General features: G+C 38.6%; 1 protein-coding gene across 12 annotated transcripts in view; it reads right to left on the bottom strand.

The window, feature by feature from the left end:
• Window positions 1-23260, bottom strand: part of ZNF217 (zinc finger protein 217) — a 105824-nt gene extending 82564 nt beyond the window's left edge. For 7 of the 12 annotated variants that reach the window (XR_012154676.2, XR_012154678.2, XR_012154674.2 and 4 more), the window contains exons 1-2: window positions 23101-23260; window positions 3926-5713 (exon numbers count right to left, since the gene is read on the bottom strand). Coding sequence is in view for 7 of the 12 variants with exons in the window: in XM_073309359.2 (XP_073165460.1) it covers window positions 3926-5336 (1411 nt within the window). In the remaining 5 variants the exon portion in view is untranslated. The other 5 variants (XM_073309360.2, XM_073309362.1, XM_073309361.1 and 2 more) reach the window with 5 other exon arrangements.
• Between the last annotated feature and the right edge of the window lie 1514 nt (window positions 23261-24774).

Here is a 24774-nt window from a genome sequence, read left to right as displayed (position 1 = left end):
CAAGGGAATATGCTACATACAAGAGCAGTGACCAAATTGTTTAGAGTTAATTCTTCAGTTTTTAAAGTTCTAATATCTGCAGATACTAAACATTAGACTGTTCTGCCTGCCTCCACAAAAGCAGAAAATGAAGAATAACTTTCATTTTACAATATGGCAAGACCATATGGGGAAGAAAAACTGGAAATATCAGTCCATAAGCTAAAATTACTACTTAACTGCATCACAGAGACTGGGTGAGAAATCTCATGGCTAGAATATGGGTTGCTCAGGAAGGATGGGTGGGGGGAAAAAAGGAGGTGTTGCATTAGACCTCAGAAATACACATTTGTTTGGAGGTCTAGAAGGAGATTAGAGGCAGACCATTTGAAAGTCTGAGGAAGAGAAGAGAAGAGAACAAAACAAAAACAGAAAGAGGGGCTGTGTCATGGTCAGAGTCTAGTATAGACCACCAAATGAGGAGGAGGGGTTATGTGAGACATTTCTAGATCAATCAATAGAAATATCCAAAAAACACTAGATCTGATAGTAAGGGGGGACTGATTGCCCAGTCATCTGTTGGAAAAGTAATATGTCAAAATACAAAATGCCCAGTACATTCTTGAACAACTTTTTGTTTCTAAAGGTGGAAGTAGTAATTAAGTAGACTTCATTCTGACTAACAAGGAAGAATTGGTTGTAAAGCTGAAAGTGGAAGGCAATTTGAGTGAAAGTGATCGTGAAATTATTGATTCTAAGGAAAGGAAGGAGTGAGAACACCAAAATAAGGACAACAGACTTAAAAACAAAACTAACAAGCCCAGAGAACTGGTAGTTAAGGTCCCATGGGAAGAAAATCTAAGGGGAAAAGAAGTTCAGGAGAAACTGCCAGCTCTCAAAGAGACAGACACACAAAAGCAAACTACTCCCACATGGAGGAAAGAGGCCAGTAGGACTCATTAGGAACTTTAACAACCTGGAGGAAAAAAACCCAAAAGGAAACCTACAGAAAGTGGAAACACGGACACATTGTTAAGTATATGTACAAAAGAATAGTACAAGCACGTAGGGACAAAATCAGAAAGATTAAGGCACAACGTAAGTTACACCTAGCAAGGGACACAACAAGCAGTAAGAAATGACACACACACACATACTTAACAAGAGAAGGATGAAGGAAAGTGTAGGTCCTATACTTAGCAGGGAAGAAGAGTGAACAACAGATGGCTGAGGTGTTCCTATTTTGCTTCAGGCTTCACTAAAAGGGTAAATTGTGATCAGACACTTAACACAATTAACATTAACAACAAGGGGGAAGGAACACAAGCTAAAATAGGAAAACAGGTTAAAGAACACTTTAGTTAGGTGCACTCAAGTTGGCAGGGCCTGACTGAATGCACCCTAGAGTACGTCAGGAACTACCTGAAGGAATATTGGAACCATAAGCGATTATCTTTCAGAACTCATGGAGCACAGGTGACGTCCCATAAGACTGAAGAAGGGTAAACATAATACCTATCTTTAAAATGGGTAACAAAGAACTTGGGAATTGTAGACCAGTCAAGCTATCTTCAATATGTGAAAAGATCCTGGAACAAATTATTAAACAATCAATTTGTAATTACCTAAGGGATAACAGAGTTATAAGGAATGGCCAATATGGATTTGTCAACAACAAATCATGCCAAACCATGGCATTTCCTTCTTTGATAGGGTTACTGGCCTGGTAGATTAGGGAAGTTGTAGATGGGATATATCTTGAGTTTAGTAAGGCTTTTGGCAGTCCAATGTGATATTCTCATAAACAAACAAGAGAAATGTGGTCTAGTTGAAGTTACTATAAGGTGGGTGAAAGGCCATACTCAAAGAGTAGTTGTCAGTGGTTCGCTATCAAACAGTGGAATTGTATTGAGTAGGGTCCTACAGGGGTCTGTCCTGGGCCCAGCACTATTCAATATTTTCATTAAATGACATGGATAAAGGAGTGGAGCATATGCTTAATAAATTTAAGAATGGCACCAGGTGAGAGAGGTTGCAAGCACTTTGGGGGACTGGATTAGAATTCAGAACAGCTTTGACAAATTGGAGAAGTGGTCTGAAATCAACAAGATGAAATTCAGCAAAGACAAGTGCAGGGTTTAATAGGTTTAACCGGCTAGTAGTAGCAGTAGTACTGCTGAAAAGAATTTGGGGGGTTACATAGCATCACATATTGACTGAGCCAACTATGTGATGTAGTTGCAAAAAAGGCTAATATTCTGGGGCGTAAAAACAGAAGTGTTGTAAATCAGACACAGGAGGTAATTGTCCCTCTCAACTCAGTAGAGGTGAGGCCTCAGCTGGAATATTGTGTCCAGTTCTTGGCATCACACTTTAAGTTGTGAAAAAAATGGAGAGATAATCCAGATGAGAACAAAAATTAGAAGTTTAGAAAACCTGACCTATGATTAACCGTTAAAGTGGGTAGGTTTAGTCTTGAGACAAGACGACGGGGCAGGGGCGGGCTTGATAATTGTTTTCAAATATGTTAATGGCCGTTATAAACAGGATACGATCAACTGTTCTCTATGTCCACTGAAGGCAGAACAAGTAATTGGTTTAATCTGTAAAACAAGCTGATTTAGGTTTGATATTGAAAAAGACATTCTAACTATAGTGATAGATAAACACTGAAAAGTTACAAAGGGAGGTTGTGGAATCCCCATTATTGCATGTTCTTAAAAACTGGACAGACAAACACCTTTCAGGGATTGTCTAGATGACCTCCTGAGGTCCCTTCTAGCCCTACATTTCTATGATTATTTTTCAAAAGAAAGTCACTATATTTGGACTATAGTTGCTAAGCAGTTTCTCAAGAAGAATTCGCTTCCTAGATAGGTTTCAGAGTAGCAGCTGTGTTAGTCTGTATCTACAAAAAGAACAGGAGTACTTGTGGCACCTTAGAAACTGACAAGTTTATTAGAGCATAAGCTTTCGTGGGCTACAGCCCACTTCATCAGATGCACAGAATGCAACATATAGTAAGAAGATATATATACACACACACACACACAGAGAAGGTGGAAGTTGCCATACAAACTGTAAGAGGCTAATTAAATATTAGCCTCTTTCGTACAGTTTGTATGGCAACTTCCACCTTCTGTGTATATGTAGATACACACACACCTTCTTACTATATGTTCCATTCTATGCATCCGATGAAGTGGGTTGTAGCCCACGAAAGCTTATGCTCCAATAAATTTGTTAGTCTAAGGTGCCACAAGTTAGTACTCCTGTTCTTCCTAGATAGTGCAAAAAAAAAAAAAGAAAGTACTAACTTAAGATTGTACATTACACTGCATTTCATTTTAAGCCTGCAGTGACAACTAATTCTTTTTCCAGTGGCAATCAACTATTTAAAAGTCTATTTTTTAAAAAAAAGAAAAGGAGTACTTGTGGCACCTTAGAGACTTACCAATTTGAGCATGACCTTTCATGAGCTACAGCTTCATCACCGATGAAGTGAGCTGTAGCTCACGAAAGCTCATGCTCAAATAAATTGGTTAGTCTCTAAGGTGCCACAAGTACTCCTTTTCTTTTTGCGAATACAGACTAACACGGCTGTTACTCTGAAACCTTTTTTTTTTTTTAATTTTTTTTAAACCAGTTATTTTAGTAAATTTTTTCCCTAACCATTACCTGCACTTGCTATCCAGTTTGGTAAATTAATTTACCATCATAATTTCCTAAACCCAAAGCATAAACAGAAGGACATTAAATATTTTATATATGTTAATGAGATCTCAAAATGGAGATACCACCCCCTGGCATTTTATATCATCGTCTGGTCATTGTTTATGATGGACAAATTAGGCAGATAATTTAACATTTCCTTGCTTAGTACAAAAAAAACAAAACAAAGATATCTATGCTATTTTAATCTAAAATGTTCATATATACTTCTTACCTAAATGAAGGGCGTCTGGTAGTCCATCTTCAGATCCATCTTCAGAGCCTCCCTCTGTTCGATCTACTACTCCATTTTCATGTAGGGTTACAATTAAGTCTGCACAGTATGTTCTAGAAGTGGCTGAAGTCTCTGTATCAGTCCTCCTATCTCTCTTATGTACTCTTGAATGAAGAACTAGCTGGTGGTATGTTCTAAAGGCTTTGCCACACTCTGAGCAGTGTGTTGGTTTCTCCTTGTTTTGTGACAATTTAGGATCCATCTCCATAGAAGGCACTTCAACATTGGGATGTTTCAGTTTGTCTTGGGACAGGGTACCATTTCCTGGACAACTGCTACTTTTATTTACTTTTGACCTCCCAGTACTTTCAGTCTGACTAACCTGGCTACCTTTATTTGTATTCCAAATTTCACCAAGTTCTTCTTTATCAGATGATGAATCATCATTGTCTGTACTTCCTTCTTGCCCTGGTTCTTTAATCTGTCCATGGCCAACAGCAACTTTACCTTTGGTAGCGAGCTGCCATGCTTGATATGTATTGAATGGATCCAGTTCAGCTATCCATTTCACAGGTTTTACTGATCTACTCTTTTCTGAAGTCACATTTGGTCTTAAGTTCAAAAATTGCAGAAATTCTTCTCTCTGAGCCAGTCCTCCTTTATTGGCTCCATCAGTGACTTGTGGGCTCTCACCATTGGATGCCGACTCTTTGGTGTGCACTTTACTGTGCTCAATTAAGTTTTCTTTATTGAGAAATAGGAAACCACAAACCATGCAGATTTTGTAAGGTGATGTTACACTTTCAGTTACATGCTCCTGTACCACCTCATTTATTGTTACTGGGCTTTCAGAACCTTGTTGAAGCTTATTTCTTGAACCAGGTTTACCAGTATGTGTTCTCATGTGATTTTTGAGGAACCAAGGCTCTTTAAATCTTCTTCCACATACATTACACCAATATGTGAAAGAGTCCTTATGCTTTTTCATGTGAGTCTCAACATCAAAAGCTTCATCAAACGTTTGCCCACAAACTTCACAGCTAAATTCTTCATTGTCCTTCTCATTGTTGTTTGGTGATGGCAAGTCTGTTCTAACTTGACATTTATCGAGAGGACTAATATACTCTGCTTCGACACGCAGAACTGCTGGTTCACAAAGCGTTGGTCTATGTTGAGTTAAGACATGCTTACCAAGTTCTTCAGGGTGTTTAAAAGTCTGATCACAAAACATGCAATCCAAAGGCATACACCCTTCTGCTTGCATCAAGAACTTTTCTTGCACGTTTTTGTAAGAAATTGTGTTGGTCCCTTTTATCAGCATTGAGGCATCATTGTTCTCCATCTGCACACCAACAGTACTGGCTATCCCATCCGGTCCATCCATATATACTAAAAGGGGTTGAGTTGGCATATTTCCGGGGTTTCGTTCCCTATCATGTATTAACGTGATGTCTCAGTTCTTCCTGGGACGTTCTCCGGTCACAGTAAGGACACTTGTAAGCTTCTCTTCACATATGCATGCAGATATGCTAGGCTAGAAGACTACTGCATGGAAGTCTTGCTACACGTCAAAGGAGATTGATTTTTATCTGTATTCATACACCATTAAAAGTATACCCATTGGTTTGGTTTCCTTGAGCTACTTTTTCAGCTGTTTAAGTTCACTTAACTTTAAAGAGAATCTGTAGAAGTCATCAGTTGTACTTACTTCTCCCTTCGTAATATTTCAAATACTTCTATTGTGCAGGACAGAGTCAAGAGGCTCAGTAGAACAGAGAACTCTGGCACCTATAGAAACAGAACCACAACTAGCTTTTAAAATTAAAAAAATAAAAAATGAAACAAGACTTTTTAAAGAGACAAACATCATATCTCAAATACACAGATAAGTTTTATATTGAAGAAGTCTTTAGCACTCATTCAAAATACAAGCTATGTTTCCAATATGCCATAAAGAAGGGTTAGGGAAATACCTGATTACATCTCTTCCCTGACCTACTGGGAATAAGCAGCATAATCTTGAACACCAACTCATTTTTTTCTGCTAATCTCTATACTAATTTGTTATATAAAAAGTGTTTTACCCAGCTACATTAAAAACTCACAATGTCTCATATTTCAGATTACAAGTCTGCTGAATCCATATTTCAATGAATATATTAATGCATTTTTAAGTGATGCAACAAGCTGAAGTAGTTACACATTAGTGCTGTGAAAACTGCCTTTGACAGAGACAGACACACTTCGGATTTTATCCTTATGGCCTATGAAAAGGAAGGAGGAGAATTCTAAACTTTTCCAAACTTAAATCAGCTTGAAGTTATTTTCACATTACTGGCAGATAGTATAAATTCCTGTACTAACAATAGCCTCACTAATACCACTATTTAAAAGTCTGTCACTCTGTTGCAAAAATCTTAAAGAATTAGATTGTACACAAAAATGAACTAGGTATTGTGTTTAAGTGCATAAACTGCAGACACTTCATTTTGAATCCCATTTTACATATCTATTTTAGATTATACACACACAATAAACCCCCAACAACGTCTAAATGTAAACGCAAATGCTTCCAATTTAGAATTGCTTAAAATAATTTGTATGTTTTTAATCTCATTTACCATTTAAATAGTATTTAAAATTTTTGATGTAACCAGTTATACTTACTGTAAGTTTGTAAACATAATTACATACCAAATTAAATCTATTCACTGCAATAAGTCACCTTCTTTGAACAGTCAAAATAAAAATGATATAGCGGAGTCCAAAGCACTCTTTTTTTTTTTTAAAAAAAAGGAACACACACCACCTACTTATTTTGAATGCACTGCTTTCTTCAGATGTGCGGAGTTCTGGAATTATTTTGTTTGCCTTAAACCATGAAGTTTCACAAGTTACCACTATTTATCAAGAATTTCCCACAAGAGATTCAGAAGTTACAACTTGAATTACTATGCTTCAAAGCAGACAGTTTGTGCATGGCACATTATTATGCCCCACATAATGTCAGTTCTCATAACGGTATCCTGAAAATAGTTTTTTTGAGTTTACACTTCCAGGAGTTTATCTGGATGAGGAGAAGTGGTCAAATTTAGGTTGGACTTAACTAATGCACTACCTAAATCCAACCTAAACTTGCACTGGATTTAATCATTTTTTCCCCGAATGTACTTGACGCCTTCAGTGTTCTAGCACATGCTGTTTGTAACATGCTTTACTGTGCCATCATTCATCTGAAAAACTCAAAGAACACTTTCATAAACAATGAGCCTTAACATACTCCTGTAAATTAAATATTTTATGCTTTTTATCGCTTGTGAAATTGAGGTAAGAAAGATTAAGCTATTTGCCTAAGATGGCTCCAGAGCCTCAAATAGAATTCAGAGGTCCCAATTCTCAGTCCATCACTGCCACGAGGCAACTCTTCCTGTCTAAATACAGTTTTGGAATTCTTGTAATAACTAAGCAGGTTGAACCTATGACATGGTAAACTTAAATTTTAATTCTCTTTCTTTTCTGAGAGTGAACTTCAGTCATAAAGACTTCATTTATTAATTTTGACTCCAGTTAAAAGTCAGGTCCACTAACAATAGTAACATAGGGCCGGCTTTGTTTTTAGAAAGTTTTGGTGCTATGCACAAAATTTCTCCATGGAGATAAAATATTGAAATATATTACAAACAAGTGAACTCACCAGTAACTTTTTATTTCATATTTCCACTTGTTGCTTTGTTCAGTGTCTTCAGTAATTTTTTAAGCTGTATTTATATACTAGTGATGGATCCACAGCTTTGCCATTCAAGTTTATCGTTTTATGGTAAGTATGAGGAAGGGTGAGTGAATGCATATGTTGTGATGGGAGAAGTGTGGATTTGCGTGGATCTCAAATGAGTAGGGTCTGCTGCAGTGAGGGGCTGTGTGTGTTTGGGGTAACTGTGTGCATTGGTTGTGTAGATCTATGGGGGTGGCGAATGAGGGGTATGTGCTGTTGTGAGGGGCAATTTTGTTTGCTGCTTGTGGTGTTGTGCAGGTGGTTGTGTTGATCTGCATGTAGGGGATTTGCGCAGGTGGCAACTGAGTGCACGGGTGTGGCAGTTGGGCAAAGTAATTCACCATTTGTGCTGTATCCTTCATACAACCAATGGGACTGTTGCATGCAAATTAGCCGTAGAATAAAGGCCTTTGGTGGGCCTTTTAACTGATATCACAGTGGTCTAAGACTCTTTGCATGGTACAGTTACTTGGTACAGACCTTACACTTGTGTGGCGTACAGTTGCAGTAATTCATAAAATAAAATGGTCAAGAACTTGAAAATTGGGTGGTAACAGACCATGAAATTCAGTGATGATTCAACCTGGTGATATTCTGAACACACACAAAAAAACCTCTCAGCTATGCTTATAGCTGCTGCCATCACTTCACACAGACTCGGTCATTTTAGGCTTTGGATTGACACACACAGCAACATCCCTGGACTGTTATTAGAAACAGGACAGGACGGTATTCTGTGGCAGAGCTCAGATGTGATCTTTGTTGTATAATGGAAGCTGCCTAAATGAAGGTATGTTGTTTGTAAGACAGATGAATAGGCAGCTTGAAAATCTGAGCAGCTAGTAGCACAATATCAGCAAGCCACTTAGGTAAGAGGGCTATCATCAGGTGTGGATTTTTTATTTATTTATTTTTTAAAATATGTTTAACCCTAATTCTTTAGTGAATATTCAGGCAAGGTATAGAAACTGGCCCATTTTAGAAACAGTTGCCATTCATTAATACTGTGTACATATTAAGTTCCTCTGAAGTGTATGAGAGAATCATTCTAAACAGCAACTGCCACATACTGACATATGTTCTAGGTCAAGCGGTCAGTGCCAGAGACGGGTTAAGAACCTACTTCATTTAGACAGTCTCAATTTGTTCTGTAGCAATGAAATTCTAGAAGCACTCAGTTACAGGGAAAGCATCTTTTCCATGTAGTTTCATCTACATGTCATTTTAGCAAATATTCAGAAGACAAGGATGTTCCTTCCATCTTTCCTTTGATCCTTCTTGCAGTGTACTACATAACTGAGAAATACCAACATGAAACTAGTAGCAGACCAAAACCTGCTTTCACCAACTGCGAAAAATACTTTCTTGTAGAAAGTGAAGGCCTCCATACCAAATTCCAGGGCCAAGTTTAGTCCCAACTTCCATCCAACAAGATAACCAAAAACTCCTTGCAGATTGGAACCATTTAGAGACAATGAATTCTCTGGATGTGTTGGGAAATAGTGGACTGAATTTTTGAAGTTTCACAAACACAAGTTTAATAATTCACTCTTCGGAATCCAAGCTCCAAGCAAAAGCTGGAATATCTATATCACTTTAAGCGCTGAAGCACAAGCCCAAGTCTATAGGCTCAGACTCACTGCCATGGCACCTGGCTCCTTTGAAGATTTAAGATGTGATTTTCAAAGTACTTTACACATTTAGGCCAGATTTTTAGAAGTTCTTAGCACCTAGTCGCTTCCATTTTTCTTAATGGGCGCTTCCATGTGAGCACTTCTGAAAATCTGGCCATTACTAACCCTCAACACATCATTCTGAGGAAATATAGCATGCCTTACTATTTCAGTGTCTGAAATATTTCTCTGCCACCAGGGCAATTATTGCTGTCAAAAGAGATGTGGTTCAATATGACAAGAGCTACTTTTAGAAAAGAGCCTCTCACCTGTAATTTTTAGATCATGAAATCTAGTCACAGATAACATTTTTGGTAAAAAAACAAGATGTGGACTCTGGTAGTTTGAATCTAATTCAATCTACCTGGAAAAGATAAGTGAACCGTAAATGTTAAAAAAATAAATAAATAGAGTAAAAAGTTGAAAGGTGAGCTTTAAAACAAGACTGAGTTTTCCGGCTGATACATTTCAGACTTCCTTCATCAGTCAGAAAGATCTTAAAAGTAGGGCATGCCTTTTATGTTTGGAAACCAAGTATTAAATCAATACTAGACAAGGGTTTAATTCAGATAAATAGCAGCACCAATTTCCTACTGCAATGAAGGAAATCCTTTCCCAAAGGAATCAAAATATTAAAAATTATTCAATTATTAAATAAAAATGTACTTTTAAAATCAGAATTAAAGCATTGTTTTACTCTATCTAGAACTGACACACAACTCATGGTCCATGGACACATTCAGAATATTGTCCATCTAATTTAGTTATACAATTACTACTTTTTACTCTTGTGAGCACTGCAGAGACAGACTAAATTGGGATCCATTTTGGTTCAATCAACAAAATTATATGAACTCCAAATGCAAGGCCAATCCTGCAGCTACAACTGGGCAATTCCACTGGAAACAACATTAACCCAAGGTAGAATCTGGTTGGCAATAGTATTAATACTTGTGATGATAGATCAGACAGAAAACAAAGAATACAGTTTGACTTTCAGATCGTAGATTGAGTTTAATAGAACTGGCAGTTATGAAAACACTTTTACTTCTAAACTGAACTAAGTAAATTAGGAAGTCAGTGAGGGACAAACATGGAATCTGTTTACAAGTACTTACTTTCAGAATAAGACTACATTGATACAACAGAACATTGATCACAAAGGGCCAATAGCACAACCTGCCATTCCTCAGGAGGAAACCCCAAATGGCTGACTCCACCAGCAGAAGCACCAAGGAAGAGTTGACTACAAGTTAGCTCACAAGTGGTTAAAATCCTACCCTGGCCCAGGCAGTTTGTAGTTTTCACCTGTGTCCACTGGGCATGGTAAACGGTTGTCTGCTGTAACCTGCTAACACAGGTGAAAACTACAAACTGCCTTGGCCAGGGTAGGATTTTTAACCACTTTTGAGCTAATGTGTGATTTAAAAAAAAAAAAAAAAAAGTTTTTTCCCCTAGTGAAGATAAGGTCTTAGAGTCAAGGACCAAAAATGATGTTTCCCTGCACTGCAGCTCTTCAGAATCCGTTGGGCAGCAGTTAAACTGTCAAGAATCACATCAGTTTAAAACCGGTGCTATCTGGGAAAGCTATGAGCTGCAGTTTAGATATGCACAGGAGTTGCTCTTGACTGGAATGCCAAAATGCAGACTAAGGGCTAGTCTGCACTAGAAGCACTACATCGACACAGCTGCAGCACAACAGGTGAAGATGCTCTATGCCTACAGGAGAGAATGCTGTTGTCAGCATAAGTTATGCAGTGCTTAGGTGGCTGTAACTTGCGTCACTCAGTAGATGGCTTTTTTTCACATCCCTGAGCAACATAAGTTTGAGCAACATAAGCAGTAGTGTAGACCTGTCCTAAGAAAAGGATACAGTAGCTAAGTTCTCTTCACTATTTGTTCCTCACTGCAGCCAAGAGGCTGGGGGAGAGGTGATAATGACCTAGCAGCCTCAGAGCAGTAGTCGTCTCTGGAGTGGGGAAATGCAAGTTTTTACTTTTAATAGGTGGGGGAGAAAAGTTACAAGTCTGAAACCTGAGTTCAAAGCGGATAAATATGTATTTTCCTACCTTCACAGCAGAGGGGCAAAGGGAATCTGGGCTTCCTGACATCCCTTCCCATCAGCTTCTAAACAAACCCTAGTAAGTGTCTCAAGATCCAGTCAGAGCTCAAACGCCTTATAGACTGATACCGCTTCCATCACCCATCCATCCCAGAAGATAAGATGTGCTAAGCAAGATTCTTGGAATGGTCAGTGAAAACAGTTTTACTGACCAAAAGCAGCAGCAAGTTACTCTCACCTGAGGGATGCTCCCTACTGAACTTGATCCCTTCAAAAGTCCACCAGAGACTGAGTTTAGCAAACTTTAGTGCACAACACATTTGCTTATGTGACCCTTAGACAAACAAATCAGGTCTACAGGTTTATAGCGATTTCCAGATTCTATGGTGATGAATATTCTAGGATTATGGTTATGAATGGCTGAGATCAGTGTGTTTTCATTTTAGTTGTTGTTACCTAACCTACATAAAACAAAAGCTGCTACATAAAAATGCATTAAGATGACATTCAAAGCATTTCCGAAAGACTAGTGAAGAGGCTTGATTTCCTTTTATTAAGTTACACAAACTATTTTATACTGTATTCAAAACGGTTCTTTTAGAGATGACCTACTGGGACTAATTTCATTTCACTTGTTACTCCTTTCTGCTTCAAAATTCTCTATCTATAAGTCAACATGCTTTCTCCCCCACCCCAAGAGACGTGTCAAATAAGACCATCCTTTGAGTTTTCTGTTATAGTTTAACACACACCAAAGATTAGCTGAAGAAAAGGAGGCATGACTATGTGCCTAGTACTAAAGCAGTTGTTATACTATGCTACTAGTAAAGTTATGTATTGTTCAACGTAAGTTAAAGCAGGAACAACAATCAATAGCCCTATTAAAGTTTTATTTATCCCACAAACACCGCAACAGCTGTTTAAAAACCAAGACCATACCAGCACTTCTAGTTTTCCCAGCGGAGATACAGGAGATTGCCTCAAAAACAGTTAAAATTAACAGACCCTTAAATCCAAGAGCTGGATTCAAAGCTATTCTGTCTTCTATTTCTTTGATATGCTGAGCTTGTTTTGCTATCTTAATACAGACTTAGAGGGCTTCAAAAGTCCTCTATAATGCCAGCATAGAAAAAAATCCTGTTAGTAATCTGAAGCAACTGAATGTTTTTGGCACTACCGAAACAGTACCATTTGTATTACTGGCTACTAATATGAATCCACAGATAAACTACTGATATCACCTTATTCCATCTCTGGCGCTCTATTTTATTACAATCAGTTGTTTATTGGATACAACTTGGAGAGCCTAAACAGCCTAATACTCTCATCGGGTGTTAACAGGCCACTTCACCTTAAACAGTCACTTGAAATGTATTAACTATTTATGCTAAGCAATCTGTTTCATCTTGTATTTAGCTGTGACACTCACAACAGGTCTATGCTTAAAAGGGTGCATTGGTGCCTGCTATTGCACTTAAGTGAAGGAAAGCTTCTCCATTGTTGACCGAATTAATCCACCTTCTAGAGCAGCGGTCACCAACCAGTTGATCTTAGAGCAGGGGTGGTCAACCTGTGGCTCTTCAGAAGTTAATATGTGGCTCCTTGTATAGGCACCAGTTCTGGGGCTACAGGTGCCAACTTTCCAATGTGCTGGGAGGCGATCACTCCTCAACCCGTGGGTCTGCCGCAGGCCCTGCCTCCACTCCACCCCTTCCCACCCCCTCCCCTGAGCCTACCATGCCCTCGCTCTTCCCCCTCCCCCCCAGAGCCTCCTGCATGCCACAAAACAGCTGATGGAAGGTGCAGGGAGGTGCTGATTGACCTTTGGGGAAGGGGTCCAATGGGGCAGGGAGGGGGCGGAGTTGGGGCAGGGACTTTGGGGAAGGGGTTGGAATGGGGGAGGGACCGGGGGTCATGAGCAAACCTTCCCACCCCCGGTTGGAGTGTCCTCTTTTTTGAATGTTCAAATATGGTAACGCTACTTAAAACTTCGCTTTATGCTACATAGATATTCAAGTACAAATGGACCAAATACAGCCCAGGCACGAGTAACTGCAACTCCACTGAAATCAATGGAACTGTACCCGATTAGGCCAAGGCTCAGTTTGGTCCTATATTTCTAGAGTACCTCTGAGAATATTGTTTACTGTACTTGTACATGATTGTTATAAAGCCAGTTGTGCCACATTACTTCTAATTATTAAAGGATCATTAAGTTTATAAAGTATCCCCAAATAGTAGCCAAAACTAATATTTAAAGAATTCAGAATGGGCAAGAAAAAAGGGGTATATTATTTGTATGGTGTAGTGCCAGGAGGTCCAATCAGTTATCAAGAGTCCATTGTTCAAGGGACTGTATGCATATCAGATTGAATGCTCATAGGCATTTCATTTATAGCCCAAGGAGTTAGGCAGAAGAAGATTTTGGTATTCTACATTTAGAAAGTAATCACACCGTCAAGCAGAACGTTAACCAAATGTCTGTCTTTTCACTCTTCGGATCCCAATGGCAAATCCACAACCTGCTTTCTGCAGTAAAACTCCAGATAAACAGAAATCAAACATCTCCCATACCACAAAACATTAAAAAAACTTCATGCATTTTGGATATAATGTTATCCTTTCTTCATCTTGTAAGCATTAACAGCAGCAGCACAAGTCTCTAGAATGGTATACACTTTCTGTATCAAGGACAAAGGTCATAACCCATGCAGTCAGCTTGACACCAGCAGCATGACTTAAGCAAATGTCTTGAAAGTTAGACTCAGGAGGTCAGTATATTTAAAAACTGACTTTGCAGAAGGAAAGATATAAACTTTTCTATTTAATATGAGTATTTATTAAAATAGTATTAAATAAGTAAGATTGAAAGTTCAAATGTTAGTATTTACAAAAATTTGGGCTTATAATGGGAGAAGATGTAGGCTATCTTTTCATGGTAAACAGTATTGCTCATACACTCCAACCCCATCTTTGGGAAATGAATTAATTCATTAATTTCTGACACATTCTTCTCACCTACATAAAAAGGTGATTTTCAAATAAGCCATGTGTTTAATTCCACAAAAGTCCTTTTAAATAAAAAAGCTCTTTACAGATCAGTTTGTATGATAAAGAACAATATGAGCACTTGTAGAGGAAGGAGGGTATTTGGGGATAGGGGGTGGTTCAGCTGCAGAAGACATCACAATAAAAGACTGTCTCTTTTCAACCTAAAAGTTACAACATATGACCCCAATTTAAATGCTCGAACAGTGCGCCCCTGTTGACAATGCAAACATGGCTCTTTGGGGATACAAGTTTTTTGTTGGCAGGAGAGCTAACAGCTACACTATGCGATTTTTAGTGGCACGGCTATGGCAACACAGCCATGTTGCTAAAAGCTATGTAGTGTAGACACAGCCCTAATGAACTATAAAATTAAGCTTCATGGACAGTTGAAGAGAAATTTTATTTATTGGTCTTACAATTAATCCTCCATGTGTAAGTTTCTCTAGAAACAAAATTTAAAAGCTCATTAACTAAACCAACCCCCTTAAGAGTGGTTCAAGTTTTTCTTTTTTGCAAGAACTGTTAGAAAATCAGCTATGATTAGATTGTCCAGTCTGACACCATTGGGTTGCCACAACGATATTAATATGGATATGAGGGAGCAGAAGCCAACCCACACAAGTTTTCGCCACAGTATGCATTATACAAGAGCTGATACGAATTTTTAACACCAGTATCATGTCTGTCCCTCCTTTATAGGGCAGAGTCATGGAAATCTACATCAGAAATTGATAAGATCAATTCATTCAAAAGTAAATGCTCATGCAAGATCTTTGGAGTCTATTGGAAAGCATTTTTTGCAACATCAGAAACTCTAAGCAGAACAAACCAATCTAAAACATCAAATATGATAAGAAAACAATGGACATATTTAGGACATGCTTTAAGGATTCCACTAACATGGTTTCCAAGGCAAGAAATAATACAGACACCACCTGAAAAGAGGAAAATGAAACGTGATACTGAAGAATAGAGAAAGAAGCCAAATCCATCAACATGACACTCAGAAGCCTGAACAAACCAGCAAAGACATGGTGGAAACTGGTGGATACCTAGGCACCTGAGGGTGAAGGAGGATAAAGAAGAATATTCAAACATCTCTTAATACTGGTGAATACAGTTAGTGAACTTCTCTACTTTATACTATAATTTTACATAAAGTTCATGAGTATACCAGACTGCATAAATGCAAGTCAAAGACATTTTCCTATAGGTAGCCGTGTCCTCCAATTGGAAATAACTAGCAGAGAATGAGTTCTCCCACCCATTTTGGGGTCTATACTATAGAAACAAGTATTTGCTCTCTGAAGAGATCTCTGTGTGGAATCTCTTTTTAATGTTTTGAGAGACAATAGAACTTCTGCAACTCAATGGATGAAATGACTCTTAACCAGGAAGATCAGAAGTTCTCTCTTGCTGAAGATCAGAAGTTACAGGTTTGCACAAACTTCCCTTCTGCATCCAAGTATCCTCTGAGCAATACTGAATGTCAATGTCCACTTCTTGGTATTTTGGCTAAAATTATACAAGTTAAAAACAAATCCTTAAAGTTCACAAATGTTGTTCTGACCGCCAACTTTTCCTTCTCTCAGATTTGGGCAGAAGGATGGAAGGATTTCCTATAGTCCATGAAACAAAACATACTTTAGGCATCATGAAGAGGTGAATACATGTACTAAGAATCATCAGAAAGCACTATACTGATCACTGTTTATAAGTCCTATGATACAATTTCACTGCTGCCATGAGATGATGCAATTCCATTAAGTCAAAAAATTTCACACATTTAAACTAGCACCAAGACTTTACCTTTCAAAATAGCTATATTGTTCTCTCCACGCAAGGCAGCCTTGATGAAGCAAGAGAATTTAAATCTGATCTTTCATAGAGAGTGTATTATATTTATTCAGTTCATTCAATTGGAGAAATATCCTTTACAAGGATGTAACAGGATTGGACTTCTCTGCTTCTTAGCCATAAGATGTTAGCCCCGCTTAGTCTCACTCAGTGGATGAGCTGGTAAGCTGCAGTTCCCTGAGTTGGGCTCAAAGCCTTACTACTCTATTGAGAGACAACTGCTTTCCTGCCAAGGGTATCCAAGAGCTTCTCCAGAGCTCCTAGTATGGGGCAACTTGCATACCATTACACTGTACAGCTAAAGAGGTCATAGGAGCATCCAGAGTTACTCTTTGCCTTGGGAAACTACTTTTTGCCTGTGGAGGAACCACTGTTGGCAGACACTAATCTCCTCCCAATACTGCCATCTGACTGCAACTCAGACCCCTTCCTCAACAGAAATCTGAGAAGAGGCAGAATCTGCACTCAAACAGGAAGCTTTAAGTGAGGATCATTTTTCATACACCACCTGAATTTGGACCTATGGTTTTCAAGGCTTATCCAAAATTGTGTTCTGGCTACACCATAAAAAAAGTGCATGGTCTCTAAGGCATACACTTTCTCCCTCACAAATCAGGCACAGGGTGAGAGACTGATGATGTTAAGAAAACAGAAACATGCTAGAAATGTAGCTAGAAGACATCTAGTAGCCTTCTTTTTCTACCCAGGAAGTAGATCTTATAGCAGAAACTCATGGATTGTCCTTGTTCTACAGAGATATAGATGTGACAATTCTGAACTGCCCCTCATATCAGAGGCATCAATTTACTAGTGTCAAACTGATGGATATATGCAATAAAAGAATAGTAGCAGTTCTCAGTTTTATATTACAAAGTCAAGCTTACAAAGCTAAACTACATTGTCTACTATTTTCCAAGAGCACGATTTTAAAGAAAGGCCCCAAAAATGTAAACCTTTAAAAGCATTAGACAGCAATTTAAGATTTAAAGTTCTATTTTACTTGGGGGGGGGGGGGAAGAGGAGGAATGAATATCGCAACAACCAGTTAAAACCATGTTTCCTCAGCTCTAGCTTATACTATTCCCCCCCAACACCATACTCAAAATGAGATTGTGGATTTTAGTACATCCCCTCCCCGAAACCACCACACCTCTCAAAAAAAAGTTTGGCATAAATTAGGAATTTCCCCAACACCTGTTTCAGGCAAACATGACTACAGTTAAAGTAAAGTTTGGATACAAGGACAATGATGAGTCTTCAGTTTTCCACATGCAGTTTATATGATGTGATAAGCGATGAATTGCACTTAAACATTTTTCTGTGTAATAAAATGTTAGAGTGCCCATTGTGCATAAACAAAATTAGACTTTGATACTTTAGTTTGGTTGCACAAAATCTACAATACCTATTAGGAAAGTAGTTATCCAGTCATTTATTCACTTACATCCCATATTTAGAAATCCACCCAAGTCACTAAGCATGACTTATCAAAATAGGCTTTCCCCAAATATTCTACATATTATATCCAATTGTGACGTTTTCTCTTATGCTTTTTCTTGAAATAGCCACTTAAAGGCCATTTGATAATTCATTCTACTTAATTAAATTGTTATCTTTTTAACCTATTTCTCATCTGTATTCATTCTTATAGGATTCCTCACCGAACACATATGCTGCAAACACCTTATCACCAGTCTAATTTCAAATCAAAAGGGTACTTCACATCACTTTCTAGGCTCATCAACAAATATACCAATAAGGAATAAAACATGATATGAATACATAATAGATTAGTAACTTAGTCCTTAATCAAGTCATATGACCACAATGAAAGTTTTCCCAAGACAGATTGCAGCCACCCATTTAATGGGTACCAAACTTGTCATGTGATTGTGTTTTGAGCAGCAAGGAAGTGAAAATTTAAATATTTTCTTTCACTTCAAAAATGAAATTAAAGCAGTTTGTTTTGTAAAGTAAACTTGATTCCAAATCCTTCAAGAGCCACTTCCTTCTATGACACCTACAAGAAATTACACAACTAAATACAGGCTGAGAAGCAGTTGGGTATAGTTGATGTGCAATTTTTATTTATATAACATATTTTAGACTTAAACTATGTATATATCCTCTTCCCCACATTGTATCTCAGGTTGTAAAGCTCTTAGGGCATGAACTATGTCCTTCTAAGTGTTTGTACAGTACCAAGCACAATGGGGCCCTAATCCTGCTAGTGCAATAGAAATAGAAACTCTAACTTTTTAAAGATAACTTCCGTGACAAAAAGTGAGAGAGTCCTTAGAAATGCTCAGGAGTTCATTCCAAGTAAATGGCATGTTTGAGACAATTTGGAGTTACAAATGTAATTATGTGAAGCAGAAACAAGTATCTTATTAGACACCTGACGTTCTAATCAGGAGTCTCAAAAAATAAACACAGGGTGGTAAGCCTGGCTAATGGCAGCCCCACTGTGGCAGAAATGTGCTACATTTACTATATTTAAAAACCGAACAGTTAGGTATTAAAAAAGATGAAACAAGGTAAGTGTAAGACACTGGCAAATATCCTTAGTTATTTCATCATCCTGAAAGCAGTGTGGAAGTGTGCATGCAAGTTCAAAGGTCAAACTCCTCTTCCAGATTCCCCTAAAGAAAGGAATTTTACCTCTAAGGGGTAAGGAGAAAAAGCAGTTCTTCCCACACATTAGCAATAGTGTTAATGTTTTTGTTTTGTTTTTAAGTATAGAGTGTTCTATATCTTGTACAGAAGTCTTGTACTAAGACATTACTCACTGCAACAAAAATTAGGACAGGAAAGACTAGACATAAAAAGGTTAAATCTTACTTAACATTGCCCCAGAGCTTCTTAATTACAAAGCTTCAGATTCTTGTAACTCAAATTTTACAGTAAATCACCGTTTTGAAAGTCAAGTGAAATCCAGTTTTCTTTTAAACCACTTTCTCTGCAAAACAGCGATAACTTAGCACTTGATTTCGTTTATGTAAAAACCAAACAATTAATCGTCTATCAATGCAACTCTAAATTCACAAGATTATGAATAAGGAGATACTCTAGTCAAATATCTTGAAGATTAGTAAGAAGTGTTCAGAAGGTAATTATGGGGTTTAAAGGAATCTAGAAGCCAAAATGAAGTAACCTTTTGTCAGATGGTCTGATAAAGGTGCTGAAGTTTATTAGCTTCCTCTTTCTACCCGCCCTCGCCCCCCCCTTCTTCCTTACCAAAACAAAGCAAAAACCCCAGAGCTATCCATTTAGAATCTAAAACAAGTATTCCTGACCCAAACTTCTAAAACCTAGAAGCTATTCTATAAAGCCTGTTATAGTAGCCTTGTTTTCAAGAAACAAATATAGGCCACTTAACGTAAATAAACCCAGAAAACAATTTCACACCCACTTATTTGTCAAAATGAAAAACACACTTTTGTTGTAAATAAGAATGTAGGTCAAGAATATAATTTTTTTTAAAAAAAGCAAATATGATACGTATTACCTAAGAATATGTTTAATGAAGGAAGTGAAAAAGCCCTCAAAATGTGCAGTGATCCTTAATGACTTTTTAAAAATAAACTCTGATTACAGTATGGTAAAATTATTCTTCTAGGCCTTAGAGTAAGTTTTCAGAAAGAATGAGTCCAGTCAATGTAGTAATATTTGTCTCACTGGAAATTCTGTATAAAACACCTACCTAAAACAAACAAGACTTCTCTGCAAGAATAGTCAGCTGCCATTAATGACACACCTTAAAGTTCTTACCACACAGTAACTAAGCAAGTACAAACTAGTGGTGAACGTTTGTTACTTTTTGTCTGAAAAGTTAATGAGATAGATCCAGTAGTTAATATCAGATCTTAAAAGATTGTTTTTAAAAAGACAAAAATCAACATGAACATACAGAACTTATGTATGAAATGTATTGTTATGAAATGTATTGTTAGAATGTTCATATATCATGAATATAAACATTAACATTTAAACTTACTTGACACCACACAATACTAAAAGGTAAAATGCCTTCCTTCTAAGAGCACTAGTGCTCCAGTACTAGAAGGCAGCTGTTGTTCCCCTGCCTTTTCTTTTGTTGTGCTTAATCTCACGTCAAGTCATTCAACCAACTCCAAAGTGATGAAGACATAACTGAATCAACCTTAACTAAAATCAGATCTACTGTTTTTAAAATAGTTATGTACACTTTAATGATTCCCAAAAAAAAAAACCAACTTCCCTACCCCCAAAAAGTTATAAATATATATTTTAAAAAAATCAGCAACTCCAGCATGTGCAGAAGTTTCCTGGCTGTAAATCAGATCAATCAATTACTGTAATAGCCACGTTTCTGAAGTTATTTGCTATTCCTCCTTATAAGTATAAAAATTACAACACAACCTGAAATTTCAGTGATTTAAAGAAAAGGCCAAAAGATTTAATGAATTTCAAGCATTAAATCAGAGATGTAGTATTCTCTGCAATTTAGAAGAACCGTTAATATTAGATTAACTAAGTCATTAATGATCCATCACGCATTAGCATTGCTACCGCAGATATTAAATATTGACTCATCAGTTCACAAAACTAGTGGGGGGGGGGGGAATTCACCCTTCCCCCTTTGCTGAAGAATGCAGTTTATCTTACTTATTTGGAACTGCCCCTTCACATTATCAGAGAAAATGCTTAAATAGATCACAAATTAGAGTATTAGGTTTGGGAATCAAAGTACAGTTAATAAAAGAGCTCATAAGAGTAATAAAACATGGCGTGAAAGCATTTGCAAGCTATTGTCATAGCCCTGTGCTCTGCTACCTTTGCAGACACAAAACCAGCCCCCAACAATGTAAGCGTTGGTCAGCAAGTCAATGCTTGCTATTCAACTTGTAGTTAGGCGTTTTAATTTCTGTGTCTCCCAGATCATATCAGTCCTGCATTAAAGGCCTAATAAAATGTGAAGAATGATATCCTCTCATTGCATTTGAAACTGCGTTATTTCCCCGTTCTTTCTCATACAGACTTACAGAAACTTCCCTTTTCACATACTTCTATGAGAAAACATTTCACTGCATCTACTTTAGTTCCTATTTCTATTTTCGCTTTGCAATAGATCCTTCTAGTGCTGCCTCCCCTCAAACCCACCGAGTAGAAACTGATGTAGCTTTTAAACCCTCAAGGTCATTTTAGAAATAAAAAACTACCTATACATTAAAAATAATAAAAAACTTCACACACACTAAACCCTAAACTAAACCCTTTTCAAATTCAAACGCCTTTCATCAGTAGATCAATAACCCAACAGATTTTGTTGGCCACCACTTCAAAACTATTACACTTCAGTTCAAACACTTACAAGAAGTCACACACCATATTTTATGGGATGGCTCACTAGAGCGCATACAGAAGAGCTTGCTTTGGCTTTAGAATTTCTATATGTCAAAACAAACAAACATACATCACACATGCCCAGGAATAGAACGGTATATAACTTTTTTTAAAAAAAATCCAATACCTCCCAACAAATATTAAGAATCGGGAGTGAAATCAAATCTCCAAACACTTAAGGAATTGTATTGTCCTCGTTTGGAAACGTCTTTTGTTGTTGTAGAAACCAGATGGGGTTTATTTATTTATTTTTAAAACTTCCTATTTCCCCTAGTTTAAAGAAAGAGAAAAAAAATACCAAATAAATGATCTGGAGGCTCTTAGACTTCACATAGCAGGCAGTAAGATGAAACAAAAAGAAACTGACAAGACTGATCAATAAACTTTTCATTACCAAATCTCTTCTCCTCCGCCCCCCGATAAGCCACACAGACTACAAACCAAACCCTTCTTCCAGGAACATCCCTGACTCACAAAGAAATGTTCTCTCCCCCCGCCCCGATTAAAAAGGTCGACATTTTGAATATTTAAAACAAATACCTAGGTATATAATGGAAGTTTGAAGCACCTACTTACACAGAGGGAGAGAGAGAATGGGGGGCGGGGAAGAGGTGATCCCAGGCAGCAAAGAGGGAAATCAGAGAGAGCGACAACTTTATAGGTGGGAGGGAAGAGACGAAAGAAGATATGCTCATTCTTCATCTGCCTTTTCTTTTTTCTCCTCTTCCTCCCTCCCAGGGGGTTCTGGGATGAAGATCCGACCCTGGAGAGTGTATGGGGGGGGGGGGGGGCAGGAGGAGAAGCGGTTTCTTTACCTGCTGCTGCTCCTTCTCTTCCATTGCCTGGTGGAGGATGAAACTCTCTCTCTCACTCTCACACACACAAACACACGAGTTGGGGCTTGAATGAGAAAGAAAGAAGGAGAGGGAGACAGGCAGGGAGGATTGGGGGCTGCTGTGCTTTACTTCCACACACCTGACCCTCTTTACGCCTCTGCTCAGGCGTCATGTCCGTGGGGTGGGGGGGAGGGTTATGTCCCCCCACAGACATACCTGCCCCCCCACCTGGGGAGGGGCCAATACCCCTACCCCACCTCCATGGGAAAGAAGGTGCCAAGATACCACGGTGATGGGCCACCTTGCTGATTTAAGATGCAAAACACCCCCCCTCCCCACCTGCCTCTTCTCACGGTGGGGGCTCTGTCCCCGTCTCAAGGGGCGGTTAGTCCCCCTCCAAAACGCTCGCCCCCCCCTCAAGATGGGCTGAGCCCCTCCCCCCCTTCTCATGGGGGGGGGGGTGAGGGCTGTGTCTCCTCCAGGCAACCGAGCAGCTCTGACCCCTCTGGAGGTGCCCTCAGCTGAACTCCCGCCCTCACCTGGGAGCGAGCTGCCTCCCCAGCCGGCATCCTGAGGGGGAGGGGGGGTCTAGCCGCCCCGCTGTGGTGCTGCTGAAAGGAGCCCGGACTCCGCTGAGCCAGCGCGCTCGGGCCACTGTTTGTAATAAATTACTCCCCTCCGTCTGCAGCTGTTGTGCCGTGCTCCCCCCTCCCCTAGAGCCACGCCCCCTCCCGATGGCCCCGCCCACTCAGGGGCCCCGAACCCGCCCCCTTGCAGCGCTCGAACAGAGGCGGAGCTAGCGAAACGTGCTGGACAAGTGGGAGGTGTCAAAACCAAGGCACTAAGTGTTGGAGTAGGGGGGAGAGCAGGGAGTGAGCTGGAGGGGGCAGAAGAGGGAACGAGCAGGGGCAGAACAGATAGAGCAGGGGAGATGAAGGAGCTGCGGGGGTCGATTGGGGGGGAGCAGAGGAGGTGGAGGGGGTAAAATGGGGAACAGTAGGGATGCAGGGGCACAGGAAAGGGAGGAAGTAGAAGAGGGAGAGCAGGCGGGAGCAGATGCAGAGTGGAATGTTTTTTTAAATTGTAAATACACTGAATAATAGGAGGCAATGGAAACAGACCTGAGACCATTAAAGTGCTAAGGAATATCTAATTGCTCCTTTTTGGCCTGATTCCCAGAGATGCTGAGCCGCTACAAGTCTTGTTGACTTCAACGGGTGCTGCTCAGCACCTCTGAAAAATCAGACCAATTGTCTTTAATGTTGCTATGAATGGGGACCATTAACACCATTTGAGTTGTTTCCTTTGTGCTACCAAGTAACTCCATTTTGAAGGAGCTGTGTAAGAATGGGATTACTTCCTTTTATATTTCTCTTAAACAGCTAAGAAATCAAGAGCAAATTAGTTTTCATTCTTTTATGTGTTTTGTAATTCAGGAAGATAGATAGCTAACTTCCTGAATTACAAAACATATAAAGGAACTATTATTCTAGAATACTGTGAGGCTTTATGTATAATATGCACTCACAATATTCTAGACTAATAGTCCACAATAACAGTATTATAAAGCACATTGTTTTGGACTATTACTATGGTATATTTTAATGGAAGTTAGCAAATGTAAATAACATACATATGAGTATTTTTCATTAGTTTCCTGTTGTGATCATTCTGGGAAAACAGCTAGAGATATTTTTTCTGTCTTGCTAGTACGCTCCAGTTGACCACTAGCTACTGCAGAATAGTTTACATAAATAAAAGTTTAGAACAAACTCACATTTTCCACAATAGAGAAACACACATACATAAAAAAGGCAGCAGATAGACAATGTGTTGCCAGTCATAGCCTTACTTAGGAAAATTAATGAAAAATTAATGAAAGAAGATTTTGGAACATACCTAGTGGAAAGAAATGGTAACACTTAAAAAAAGAGAGAGGGAGAACATGAGCTTATTCCATACTCTTGCAACATGTTGTGATGGTAGCTCACATATTTGCTCAGTTGCTGAAGTTGGTGGGTTGTTACATTTCTTTAAAAAGATATTAGCATGTATGCCAAAACGGAATGAACTCAGCAAAGTAGCAAGTAATGGGGAGTTTAAAATAATATTTTTAAGTGTCTCAGCTCCAACTGAGTGGTTTAGATGCTATAATTAAATAGAATGCATAATACTGTTAGCAAAGCAGTTAGCAGTCTCAGTTAGACCCTGAA

Source organism: Lepidochelys kempii, chromosome 13, assembly GCF_965140285.1.
Source record: "Lepidochelys kempii isolate rLepKem1 chromosome 13, rLepKem1.hap1, whole genome shotgun sequence".
Lineage (NCBI taxonomy): Eukaryota > Metazoa > Chordata > Testudines > Cheloniidae > Lepidochelys > Lepidochelys kempii.
The sequence above is the reverse complement of the archived record's forward strand: the minus strand, read 5'-3'. Positions and strand labels throughout refer to the sequence as shown.